Source organism: Chamaea fasciata, unplaced genomic scaffold (genome assembly GCF_029207755.1).
Source record: "Chamaea fasciata isolate MVZ Bird 193981 ecotype frontalis unplaced genomic scaffold, bChaFas1.0.hap1 SCAF_16, whole genome shotgun sequence".
NCBI lineage: Eukaryota > Metazoa > Chordata > Aves > Passeriformes > Sylviidae > Chamaea > Chamaea fasciata.
Window position 1 is genome coordinate 3,612,704 of NW_027094101.1, and position 12,707 is coordinate 3,625,410.

Here is a 12,707-nt window from a genome sequence, read left to right on the forward strand (position 1 = left end):
GCATCTTATAACCTGAATTTTTTCGTAGGACATGTCAGGAAAAAAAAAAAAAAAAAAGAAAAACTGAAATGAAAACCAGGCGGTTTAGGGTACTTACCAAGGAGAGAAGAATAGAGTTTCATCAAGCTGTAACTCAGGTGAATATCGGATGTTTTTACAAAGACTTTGCAGTGATGGTCAACAAAATCTAAACAGGGCTCAACTAGCCACATAAACAATGCATTGATCTGCCAGGAGAAAAGGAAATAGCTGTGTGACAATGCAGGACTTGCCACATTCCCCACTGTCCCTCAATTCATCCTCAGTCAAACATAAGGCATCAGAAATTGTCCAGGCTGGCAGAGAGATCAAGAAAGGGCCCATGTGAAGTAGTACTGAAATGTTCACAAAGCCACACCATCACTATTTGATGGTGAAAACACCTTGCTTTTACCACAGAGAAGTTTTCAGTGGGAATTCTGTTACCCTGTTACTAATCCAGACAGCAGAGCAGAAGCTCAGCCTAGAGAGACTCCTGTCTTCCTTAGGCAACAAAATTATCCCAACAGAACCAAAGGTAAGGGTTTCACCCCCCCTTAAAAAGAGGCCCCCTACAGAGGACCCAGCACAGAAATTCGGCCACAGCCGAAATTCCACCATGCTGGAGCTGACTGGTGCCTGCAGGAGGCCCACAGCATGTGGGTAAATACTTCCCATGGCTGGTGGTGGCTGCTCCATGAACTCAAACTGGAAAACAGGAGAGAAATCATGACCTACCCTTTTCCCAGGGACTAGTACTCAAGGAGATGCACTAAAGGGTCAGGCTATCTGCTGGTGAAGGAATAATTACTTTACTCTGATGAACTTAGAAAACTATAAATAAAGAGCTCTTCTAGTCTAGTACTTCATTAGAATTTGATTCTAATTTCCTGCAAGGACTCAAAGGGAGTATTCTCAAATCATATAAATAAGTTTTCCACAGCTCCAATCCTAATATTATTCTAATTATTTTACTAGATTTTAATGCCCAATAATAGGGATTTAAAATTTTCATTAAAAGCTGATTCTCACCAACACCTATTTTTATCTGCGTCTACACAAAACATAGTACAATGCACAGCACAAAGAGCTCATGCAAGCAATGAGGTGGAAAAGGCTTTGAAGACTGAACTGTTAATGGTAATAATAAAAAAGTTTTGACTCTGCATGCCTGCCTTGAAGTGGGCAAACTGTGAATGTCACCTCATAGTTAATCTTCTAAATTAGACCTGTGCAAAAAATGAAGTCTCGCACCAGTTCTCGGTGTTCTTCCTGCAGGTTTGGAGGCAGAGTTTTCATGTAGGAATCCTTCAGTGGCTTCCAGCCTAACTGTTGTGGGTCCATATAGATCATACCACACCTGGGGAGAACAAACAGCTATGGTAGAGGAGTACATGTGCAAGGTGGGACAGTTTAAGCCTGAATGCTCTCACATTACCTGCTGACAGTTGCTGGAGATGCCTGCTCTAAGTCCGCCGGCTCAAAGATTAAACTCATTTTTGGGCTCATCTGAATTATTTCACCACTCATTAAGCATAACTGGAAGAAGAGCATCACATAAACATGGTCTAGTCATGTCAGTGCTGATCATACAGTCAAAGCAATGTCTGTCTTAAAATCACTGAACATTCCACTTAGTGTCACTCCTCGTTCATTTGTATCCTTACAATACACGATATTTTATGACCTTGTCTCAACTTTTCCATGTCATACTGTAAAGCTTGCAGAGACAGAGAACAATGCTCTAACTTTAAATAACTCTGCAAGAGAAAGCAGTTATGACCTACAGCTTTTTTAAAATTCGTTTATTCATGAGGCAATTTAAGCAAGTTCAGTTTTCAGTCACAGAACTGAGTCCAGGCATTTCAGTTTCCTAAAAGGGTCAACAAAAAAGCCTCAATGATCAACCTCATTTCAATAAAGAAGGAGCAAGACAAGGCTTCTAGAGAGAAGTAATGGGTTAATATTATCTAATACCATCTAAACCCACTCATACAACTGGGGAAATAAAGCAGTGCTTTTAGGCACATCAGCCCTTCCTGAATTTCACACCTCCTTTGACTAATGTAGTAACAATATTGCTACTACTAAAATTAAGTATGTTTATTCAAGGATGAGGTTACAGGCAAAAATTAGGCTACCTTTTTGTTATCATCCAGCACAGTGTTCATGTTCTCTATCCAAACTGCATCCACGGGGCCATCAAAAATAATCCACTTGCGATTGTCTGTGGTAGAAGACGCTTGTTTCCTGAAGGCCTTTGCAAGAATTCCATCTGACCACTCGTGACTTACAGGATCAAAACTGCCATACAACTGCCCCATAGTAATGGCTTTGGGATTAATAACTTTGTAATCAACAGCAAACTCATCCATGGCATTCGCTGTGTAAAAAGGCAAATACACGAGCTTGAGAATTTGATGGGTTAGTTCTATTCAATAGCTGAACAAGATGATTCCTGAGGATCCTACTCTAGCTGCTCAAAGCAAAACACCCCAGATATCTGGCATCTAGGTAGCAGTAAATAAGAATTTCCCTTACTTGTACAAAGCAAGCAAGAAGTCTGCTGTAAAAAAAAACACATGAAAAAAAGAATCAGCAGAGCGTCATAGATTCCATGTATTTATGGGAGCTACTTACAATATCCTGTTGGAGCTAGTTTTTTCAAGAATATTATGGACAAATAAAATGCCTAAAAAAATTCAGAAAAGCATGAACACATTAGGATGGCTCACTGTTCCAGTAGATGTAGACAAAAATACTATCAGACAAACATACCAGACAAAAATAGCTCCATTAATAGAAATTCGACAGTCAAGAAAGAAGAATATAGGACAATTAACAACCTGGGCATATCTCAGCAAAGGAAAAATAACAGTCATAGAATTAATTTCATTTAATGAGAAGCTTGTGGCTGGACAATGTTACCTGCACGCAAATCAGCCAGGGCTCCAGCCAGCACTTTGTATGAACTGGTCTTCCCACTCATAGGATCTCCAACAATCATGAAACCATGGCGCACCAGCATCATTTCATACACCTGCCAGGGACAGGAGAGCCACTCCTTAGCATGGCACAAAGGCAAGTGTTACATGTCGTGTGAATGAAAATACAAGTCCCTCGCCTGCATTCAGATGACACAACCTGCACTCTGCACTCTGCTGGCTGGCCGAAGCCTTAATCCAAATCAGAGGGCAGTCATGCCTTTATAGCAATTCTCACTGAAACAATTTAAGAAGTTGTTTTCCTTAGGCATCCTCCCTTTCTCCTTGCTAAATGTCATCCCTCAACCGCAACAGCAGCCATGTACAGGGTGTGAGGGCATTGACCACATACTGCAGATCACAGCCCTGAACTAAAAGGGCCTGAACTGAAATCAGTGGTTACCAATGAAGCTGACAAAAACTGCAGCTCTGAGGATCTGGCACATGGTCAGTCCCACAGAGGCTGACTTTGGTCTGCAAGAGCAGTAACTTCTTCAGTCACCCCACAAGATCTTGTCAAAGCTCAAGTCAAAGCAAAACCACCATCAAATAGACCTGTAATAACCCCTAAGAAGATTATTTTTTATCATGTTAAGACTGATATTCCCTATTTTAGCTTCCTAACCAGTTAACACTACACCAATTTAAATGAAAGATACAGTATGGTTTGGAAAGCAGCACAAGGCAAGTCTGAACAGAAGCCACGAAGTCTGGATTGCTGTTGGAGAGGCCACTGATGACCCTGGTCTAGGCCACACATTTTTACCCTTGCCATTACCCTGTCACTAGGCTGCACAAGAAAAAAGGTTAAGTATTGTTTAAAAGATCCCCAATACTAGTAAATGGGAGGCAGCGGAAACAAAGGGCTGGAAGTGAAGCACAATCAAGGTCACCTCTTTCAGACTTCTCAAGGAGACTGAACAGAACTGGGAACAGAGCCTGACTCCCAGTCCAGCATTCTGTTCACTAGGCTACACTGCTGCAGTTAGTAAGAGTTTCACTTTCATCTTCTTTCCTGAAGCGCAAGCCCTACAATGTGCCTGCACACATTGTTCCTTCACAGACTGAATTACAAAATCACTATGACCAAAGCAGGCTTTTATTTCAGGATTTTTACTCAGTAAAAATACCCCATTTGTAATAGTCCATTAATTGGTAAGGAAACTATCAGCTATTCATCATGACACAGACAGTGAATGAAGAGTGTTTCTGCCCTCGTGCTTTTCTTCCCCAGAAGTATGTGAAAATAAACCTGAATAATTTTTCCAATGAACCATGGCACTGCTTGAAGATTCAATTTTTCAATATTTTCAGTTAGTGCCTTGACAAATACATCATAGTCTGGTGTAGGAAGAACCACTCCAGGAAACAGGTCAGATATGATACCCTGTTAAGGAAAGACAGAATAGAACACAATTTAAAACAGGTTAGAAAAAAATAAAAATTCCAAGTAAAACAATACTCACACAGATAACAGGAGCTTAAAACCAAATGTCCTCAGCTGGACAAAACTAACTTCTAGGCAAACTGAAGTGATGGAAGTATTCTGTATACATGAAATAGAAATCTGTGCCTGCAGTTCTCATAAACATATTGCTATTGTAGAAAGAAGCTTAACCTTTGCAAGGTTCCTCCCATCAGGATTACACAAAACGATGTGAAAGTAGTTGAAAGAATTTCAGTGATTAAATAGAAGGGTTATGTGCTCCAGAATTTCAGGACAGTGACTCTGGCTGTGCTTGTACTCTAGCTTTTAGTCTTCAATATTGATTGCTTTGTAGCTTAACATAGTCTTTATTTTCTATTAAAGCAGCATGCAAACAGAAACTTCACCTTTTTTATTCTGAACTCAAATTTCTCATTGACCTTAACTTAATTATCCTCATAATACAAACTTCAAAGAATGATTTCCACAAATGAAACAGCACAAGATGATTTTTAACAAGATACCATCTAAAACATTTTACAGAATAACTTGAAAGGCACCAATGAAAATATGCTTTTCAAAATAATCCTAACAGTACCAAAGAGTTCCTCCAGATCAGTGGACTGAAATAACTCTACACTACTATGGCATCATCTATATCAATCTGCTCTAAATTAAGATAATGACCAGTTTCTATGAGTTCTTACAATGGATCTCATAATCATAAAACCTAAACCACACTGGCCTGAAACCTTACCTGAAACAACGGCACATCTTGAGACAAGAACTTGGCCAAATTAACATCCATCAAAGCCCGAAGCAACAGCACACTCTCATTTTCAGTTGGGTACTTCAGTTTTAGGTTCCCTGCTGCTGTCAGGACAGATTTCACTGCACGCATTCCATAATCATAGTGGTGCTGAGATGACAACTGCTCTGAGCACAAACGGTAAGTGGCAACAATTTTCTGGGCAAGACTGTGGATAGTAAAATATTATGTAGTGTGAAAATATCTCACTGTGCAAGGAAAATAGTTTACCTTCCTTTATACACAAAGTATCTGCAGTGATTCTAAGACACAGCAGCTGACAAAGTGACTCAGGACACCTAGGAAGCAAGACTGTAAATTATGCCAAACTAGAGAATATATGATCATCTAGGAATTCTGTTTGATATTTTTATACATTTTCCAAATGATTCTGTGTAGAAGTGTACATCTGGCAACATGAGGTGGTAAATGAGAATTGACAAGAAAGCAGGAGATTAAAAAGTGCTTTCTAGAGAAACGAAACATGGACAGCCATCCGTATATGCCTCGAACACACATATAAGCCTTATAGAGGAATGAGGTATATCAAACTCAACTAAGGTAAAAAATTCAGCATGTCTTACCTCTTAGAGTCCAGAAATCCCATTGAATAAAGTGAAATTTCCCCAATCAAGGCATAATCTGGGACCATCATGGCAACTGTTCGGAAGAGGGCCTGTAAGGAAAAAAGTAAGATACCAACTTTTGACTGTGGAATAGCGTAATAAACTGTGCCTGTTTTGTAAGAATAGCATCTCTCCATAAATTCACGAATGCAAAGAATTCATGAATCATCTGAAATCTATGAGACTGCTTTAGAATGCTATTCTATTCGGATCTTATCAAGAGGTTCAAGAGGTCTGTGCTAAGCATTGCAGTAACAAATACTTAGAAAGAGTAAATTCTAAAGAACTATGAATAGAGGGAAAGGGAGGTGTCATTCATCCCACTTTCATAACAGGCAGACTAGCACATGGTGTGGTTAATGCCTTGAAAAAGATCATGCAAAGGATTGTGGCAATATTAGAAAAAGAACCACATCAGTCCCTCCATAGTGTCCTTGCAACTCACAAAGCTATAAGAAATTTAAATTGGGATTTGGATCACCAAGCCATTGTAAACCCAGAGAATTTGCTATTAGGGAGAGCACAGTTAAAGCTGTAAACTGGTATCAATATTATTAGACTCACACCTTTCTTCTGTGCATTTTGCACAGGCCTAACTGTTCACTAAAGCTTGGTGAAGAGCACAGCAGGATACACTTGACTGGGTTATCAGTTGCGCTGGTTTTGGCTGGGGTAGAGTTAAGTTGTTTCACAGTAGCTGGCCTGAGCTGTGTTTTGGACTTGTGCTGGAAACAGTGTTGATAATTCAGGGATGTTTTAGTTATTGCAGAGCAGAGCTCACACAGAGTCAAGGGCTTTTCTGCTCCTCACCCCACACACCTGCCAGGAGGATGGGTGCACAAGGAGGGGACACAGTCAGGACTGCTCCAGACAAGGAATATTCCAGAGCATATGGGGTCATGCTCAGCAGAGGCACCAAGGGAGGGGATGTTCAGAGTGAGGGTGTTTTTCTTCCTTAAGCAACCATTACACATCAGCTTGATTGATGACTTTTTTTTCTTACTAGACTCAAAGTCACAAATTCAGTTTAATTTCTACAAGAAAGCAGGATTTCAGACTTACCTTCAGATTATCAGGCAACTCTGCCCGTCCAGCATAGCCAGGATTCATGGTAATAAACACAGCACATGTGGGATTAAGAGAGATCTCTGTCCCTTCAAAGATGAATTTTTTGAGTTTGCGAATTATAGCTTGCTGGATGCTAAGGATTTGCTGGGCAACTACAGATAATACTTCAACCTAATACAGACAGAACAGGTTGGAAAACATAAGACACTTGGAGAATCGATATTAAATGGTTTTGTTAACATATTTTGATGGCTATATATGCATTCCTCCAGTGAAAAATCACCCTGTGCCTGTGTATTAGCTGCCTATTGAAGGGATCCTCTGAACGTTAGTGCCACTATTCTCTACTTAACTAACAGAGACTGATCAACAGAGGCTTCTAAAAGCCTCCTCAGGGAAATACCGTGTGCCTGAATGTAGACGTCTAAGTTAGTTGGACAGGAACTCCCTCTGGAGGCCTCTAAAAGCACTTTCCCTTCAACTCAGACACATAGTTGAGGCCCTCCAGAAAACCTGATTCTCTCAATGCGCAAAATTGAGAGTAAATAATAGATAAGGCTTGCTGACTGTTTTAAAGTATCAAGGTAACAGAATATTGGAAAAGAAATGCTAATGCTTGAATTCATAGAAAACAAGCTACATCAGAAAAATGGAAAAGTTAAGGAGTTAAAGATACTAATACATACAAAATAGGATTTCATGAAATTTCCACATTTACTAGTATGTACTTACATGGAATTTCATCAAAGTAATAATAAAAGTTATCCAAAGTCATTAGTGACCAAATTAAAACCAAAAAGACCAGGGTAAGATCAAGGGGAGAATTAGATGTGTCTGTTTATGCAGCTTGATAATCAGGTCACTCAGTTAGTGACACTCATCTGTAGTCATTGCAGGAATCCCTCCACCTGTATATGTCTGTCCTGTGCTGAGCACAGACCAATGCAACTCCACAGCTGTAGCTTGATTTCTCAAGGAGAAGACAAGAACATTTCTTTCCCAACAAATGAGTGGCACATACAAAAGAAAAAAAATTGTAAAGGAGCTTTCTTTTCCAGCTAAACTGACACAGAACACAACACTTCTGCAACACAGCACAGGTGGGCACGTCCTTCTAGAGCAGGCAGCTGAGTGCCTATTTCTGTGTCACTATCAAAACAAAGAGTACCCATCACAAGTAAAAGCAGAAAATTGGCAATAATGCTGTCATGTCTAAATCTAAAACTTCTTGTGTCTTAAATAAAAGCTTTCTCATTTTATTTGTCTGAGTTAAAACATTACCTCAATTCTATTGAACTCATCAAAGCAGGCCCATGCCCCAGCTTGTGCCAGCCCCTTGAAGAACTTGCCCATTGCCTTGTAATCGAGGCCATCGGAGCAATTAAAGACAACACACTACAACAAAAACACAGAGAACATTTCTCAGTATTATCACAAAGTCCCCTATAAAATTCTTAGCATCTAAAATGGGAAGGGATTACTGTTGCTAATTTTGGATTAGAAAACCAGGATGCCATGCAGACACAGTTCTAAATGTGAGCTTGTTCCCAACTATTCCTGTGAATAAAGAGCAAAATCACAGAATCATTAGGCCAGGAAAGACCTTTAAGATGTTCAAGTCCAAGTGTAAATGAATAGCTACAAAATAAGCAGCACTTGCTTAAGAATGGCATTTTAATATCTACATACCCAAACATAAACCGTGGAAAGTAAAAAAAAGGGAGTTTTGGTACCTGCTTAGCTATTGCTTTTGCTAGATCTTTCGTTGTTTCTGTTTTGCCAGTTCCAGCAGGCCCTTCTGGAGCACCACCAAGACTTAATTTCAAGGCACCCATTAATGTCCTACATTATCAAGAACACAGGCATTAGAAATAGCAATCTTTAATGCCAGATTGTTTCTGAATGGATTGATAAGTATTTTCCTATGCAGGCTCTCCTGAAAACAATTTACTTGTTACTCTACTGATTTCACAGCTTGCCCTAAAAATCCAGTATTTTCTCCTAAGTGATTCCTAATTGTGGAAGGTCACATTCAGCCACTTGGCCTAAAAGGAATGTCAAAGCTTTTACTACATGCATCCACCCTGTATACCCTCAATTACACAAGCAAATAAGTGCCATGAGCAAACTGGTAGAGTCTGGAAAGGCACACATTTCCCTCAAGGGGCACTTGAACCAGCAAGAGGTTGAAGCTAGCTTTATAAATTTAGCCGGTCTTTAGAAGTGGATGAGAAAGCATAAAGGTTGATACAAAAACCTGGGAATCACATCGCTTTTCAAGTGAACATCTTACTAAAATGAGTTCCCTGTTAACACTAGAGTGATATGATTATTTTACAAAAGCCTCATTCAAAGGCTTTGACTCATGTCTTGAGGGCTCACCAGAACTGAAATACCAAATGCTTTTGAACATCTCAACCTTGAGGACTTAAGTATTTTCATTACAACCTCTTGCAAGCCGGTGGAGGAACAGGAAGCTAACTGCATTTGAATACCTGTGAAGGGCTCTATAATTATTACCTCATTTATCTTACAGGTAGGCATACCCAAACTGTGTGTCTTACTTCAAATAAATTAATTGACCAGTGCTACTGTAGAATTCTTTGCAGTTCCAGTACCATGTGCTGCCACCTCTTTTCAGAAGCATCTTCTTGGATAGTAGAAGCCTATATATGGTAAATATTTTTACCATATTTGGGCAAAATCTACGGGAAAATGTTAGCTGCTGAGGTTCCTCCTACTATTAACTAGAACAAATGAAAGTAAACACAGATCAATCCAAAAAAAGAAAACATTATTCACAGACAACATGTCTTCACCTATAACATCGATCTGTCAGTGGGGTTATAACCAGACGTTGAGAATTGCCCAGATACTCATAACCATATTTCATTTCTGTTGTGATCATTCTCACTATCACATCGTCCTCTGCCCAGTAGTATCTCAGCTGAGAAATCCACTGGAAGTCATTCAGATCTGTGACTTTGTCTTCAACCAATTTTGAGACCACGTCACGAGCTGCAGAGTAAGACACAGATTGTTTAAAAAATCTAAACACTTCTACTGTGCTAGTTTACTTAAAACAACTTATAAGTAAAGTAACATTTACTTAGAGCTATGTAAGAGTAATTCAACATATAGAGGCTGGTTTTCATGTTAGAGAGGAATTTTCAATTATTTTGCATAGGGAATCAGCCTAATTGTAACTAGATTCCAGTGTCTGTTCTAAGTGGATGGAAGACCCTTGTGCAGTACTGAGCAATCCTCATTTGCCCAAAGAACTGAGCAATAACTCTGCAAAGGCTGATTCAGGCTAGAGGAAGCATTTTAGGTGCCTCTCTCCAATAGTCCACCCAGCCAATGACAGCAGCAGTGCCCCAGATGTCACAGGGGTAGCAGCAGCTGCACATTACCGTGCACATCGATGACGATGAGAGCTCCAAGGGTCACTCGGGCTCCACTGGACAGCTTTCCTCTCACCAACTCAACTATGTCCTTGATCTGTAGATTGCTCTTCTCCAAGAAATCCTGTCACAGGAACAAACACAGGCATCAATGTGATGCTGTGGCCAGCAGTTCCTAAGCTCCTGTAGGTGCAATCATTGGAGACGGCCCCTCCAACAAAATATATTAATGGTAGTCTGGGTACTACACAAACATTTTAAATTCTCTTTTGTATACTGGCATTTTATTTTAATATGAACACTTCAAAAATATTTATGGCCTGAAAGCAGTATAAGCGGAAAGCTTATTTTTCTTCCTAATGGAAGTGACAAAACATTCTACAATGGGAGAGGAGCAGATATTCTTTGCTTTGCTTCCCCCACACAAGAATGGGCATATGGGACCAAGTCCATTAGCAACATGGTTTAGTTGGCTCTACTTTAAACAGGTGTTGGACTACATGATGTCCAGAGGTCCCTTATATTCTGTGATTCCTTCTCATTTTTCTGCAGCTGTGGATTATTCAGTATATTTTCTCTGAAAGTAATAAACATTTGAGTTGTCTGGATATATTGAATAAGATCTTCAACTGATGTTAAACAATACAGGCAAGTTAAAGCTAAGAAATTCAGTAAGGATACAGAAACAAAAAAGCAAATATTAAAATGTAGTATTTGATGTAAAGTTTATTAATACTTTTCTATTTCAACATCCAAAAAGCAGCCTAAACATTCTGTTGACAGAATTAATCTCCAAATAAATCCTCATCCACCCAGCTTAAACAGGATCACAGAAAAGGCCATTGAATTAAACAGAAATTATTTCCACTACTTGAGCATGTGTTTGAGTAAAGCCTCAGTGAACTGATAGTTACAACTGCTGTAGTGACAGAGACACTATGAACATGTAGGAGAGGTTTCCTGTGTGAAATAACAAATTTGGCTGCTGCACCTTCCTCACAAGGAGAGTCAAGCAATAACCAGAGACATCAGTGGTGACCTTATCCCTCTCTACAACAAGGAGGTTGGAGCCAGGTGAGGGCTGGGCTCCCAGGTAACAAGTGACAGGACAAGTCTTAAGCTGTGCCAGGAGAAGTTTAGATTGAATATTAGGAAGAATTTCTGCACAGAAAGAGTGATTAGACCTTGGAAGGGGCTGCCCAGGGAGGTGGTGGAGTCACTGTCCCTGGAGGTGTTTAACCAGGGTCTGGTTAACAGGGTGGTTTTGGGTCATGGGTTGGACTCGATGGGCTCAGAGGTCTTTTCCAACCTCATTGATTCTGTGATTCTCTGAAATAACTGCACCCTTCTGTGAAGAGACATTTCTGCCTGCATGTTTCTCTGAGGCTTCCCATACAGAAACAGGAATTAGAAATAAAAACACACAGTGTTTAACAATGGTCTGTCACTTTCTGTTTGGTACTTGAATTTACACCTGTATCAGTTGTAAATGAAATAATAGTTTCCTTCAGTAGGATTTCTCCTGATACACACCAAAGTAAACGGGAACAAACCTCTGCTAAGACCCAATGCAAAAGGAAAATCAAAATAAAGCACTGCATGAGTAAATTGAAATATGTCGTTGATTGAGGATTTTCTTTACTAGAAGGAGCTTTTTATTAATTAATCAGAGTTCAGTGCCTAGAAATAGAAAGTTAAAAGAAAATCTTACTGGTAAAGTTTTATTCCTTATAGCCTCAGACACTTCTTCTGTCCAGTAAATAGATGAAACACAAATAACTGTCTGTCCAGGCCACTGAAGTACCCACTCTTTTCGAGGGACCTTAAACCAAAAGATCAATTTCAGACACAAGAAGTCATATACACACATTAGATTATGGCACTGATAACAATTACTTTCCTCAAATGTCTTTTGTCTCATGCTGCAAATAAACAAGAATCAGCATTTAAAGCTTTAATACTATTACTTCATGAAACTTCAGAATTAAAACTTCAGATTGGTACTATTGAACAAGAAGAGCTGGATTCCACTTAGCTTCAAACATGTTTTCCTGGTTAAGAATTTGAGCAATCTATTAATGTATATTTGTTTGTGAACTCTAACTTATACCATAGTTCAGGAATAATTACCTGGCTATATCCTTTTATGCTGTCTTGAAGAACTTGTCTTACACTGGCCAACATCATTTCTTCTACTTGCAGAAGCCATTTTTCTACCATGCCCTTCAAGAAAGAAAAACAGTTAAGAATCAATACACATTTCCTGATTGTATTCTTCTTCAATGACAAACTATTTGGGATGTGTTAGGCTTAAATATGCTTTCTTCAGATCTGGGTGTTGTATATAAAAGCAATAAAGGTTGAAATTACCCA

The 12,707-nt window shown here is 39.4% G+C and overlaps 1 protein-coding gene across 1 annotated transcript in view; it reads right to left on the reverse strand.

Annotated features, from left to right (window-relative positions):
- DNAH3 (dynein axonemal heavy chain 3) overlaps positions 1–12,707 on the reverse strand; it is a 58,158-nt gene that overhangs the window by 23,677 nt on the left and 21,774 nt on the right. Inside the window, exons 26-40 of the mRNA XM_066198550.1 lie at positions 12,465–12,557; positions 12,046–12,156; positions 10,344–10,458; positions 9,750–9,948; positions 8,664–8,772; positions 8,212–8,325; positions 6,925–7,101; positions 5,821–5,912; positions 5,186–5,405; positions 4,255–4,389; positions 2,947–3,058; positions 2,160–2,401; positions 1,457–1,557; positions 1,273–1,378; positions 98–227 (exon numbers count right to left, since the gene is read on the reverse strand). Of these exons, the coding sequence (XP_066054647.1) occupies positions 98–227; positions 1,273–1,378; positions 1,457–1,557; positions 2,160–2,401; positions 2,947–3,058; positions 4,255–4,389; positions 5,186–5,405; positions 5,821–5,912; positions 6,925–7,101; positions 8,212–8,325; positions 8,664–8,772; positions 9,750–9,948; positions 10,344–10,458; positions 12,046–12,156; positions 12,465–12,557 (2,056 nt within the window). The remainder of the gene's footprint in view (positions 1–97; positions 228–1,272; positions 1,379–1,456; positions 1,558–2,159; positions 2,402–2,946; positions 3,059–4,254; positions 4,390–5,185; positions 5,406–5,820; positions 5,913–6,924; positions 7,102–8,211; positions 8,326–8,663; positions 8,773–9,749; positions 9,949–10,343; positions 10,459–12,045; positions 12,157–12,464; positions 12,558–12,707) is intronic.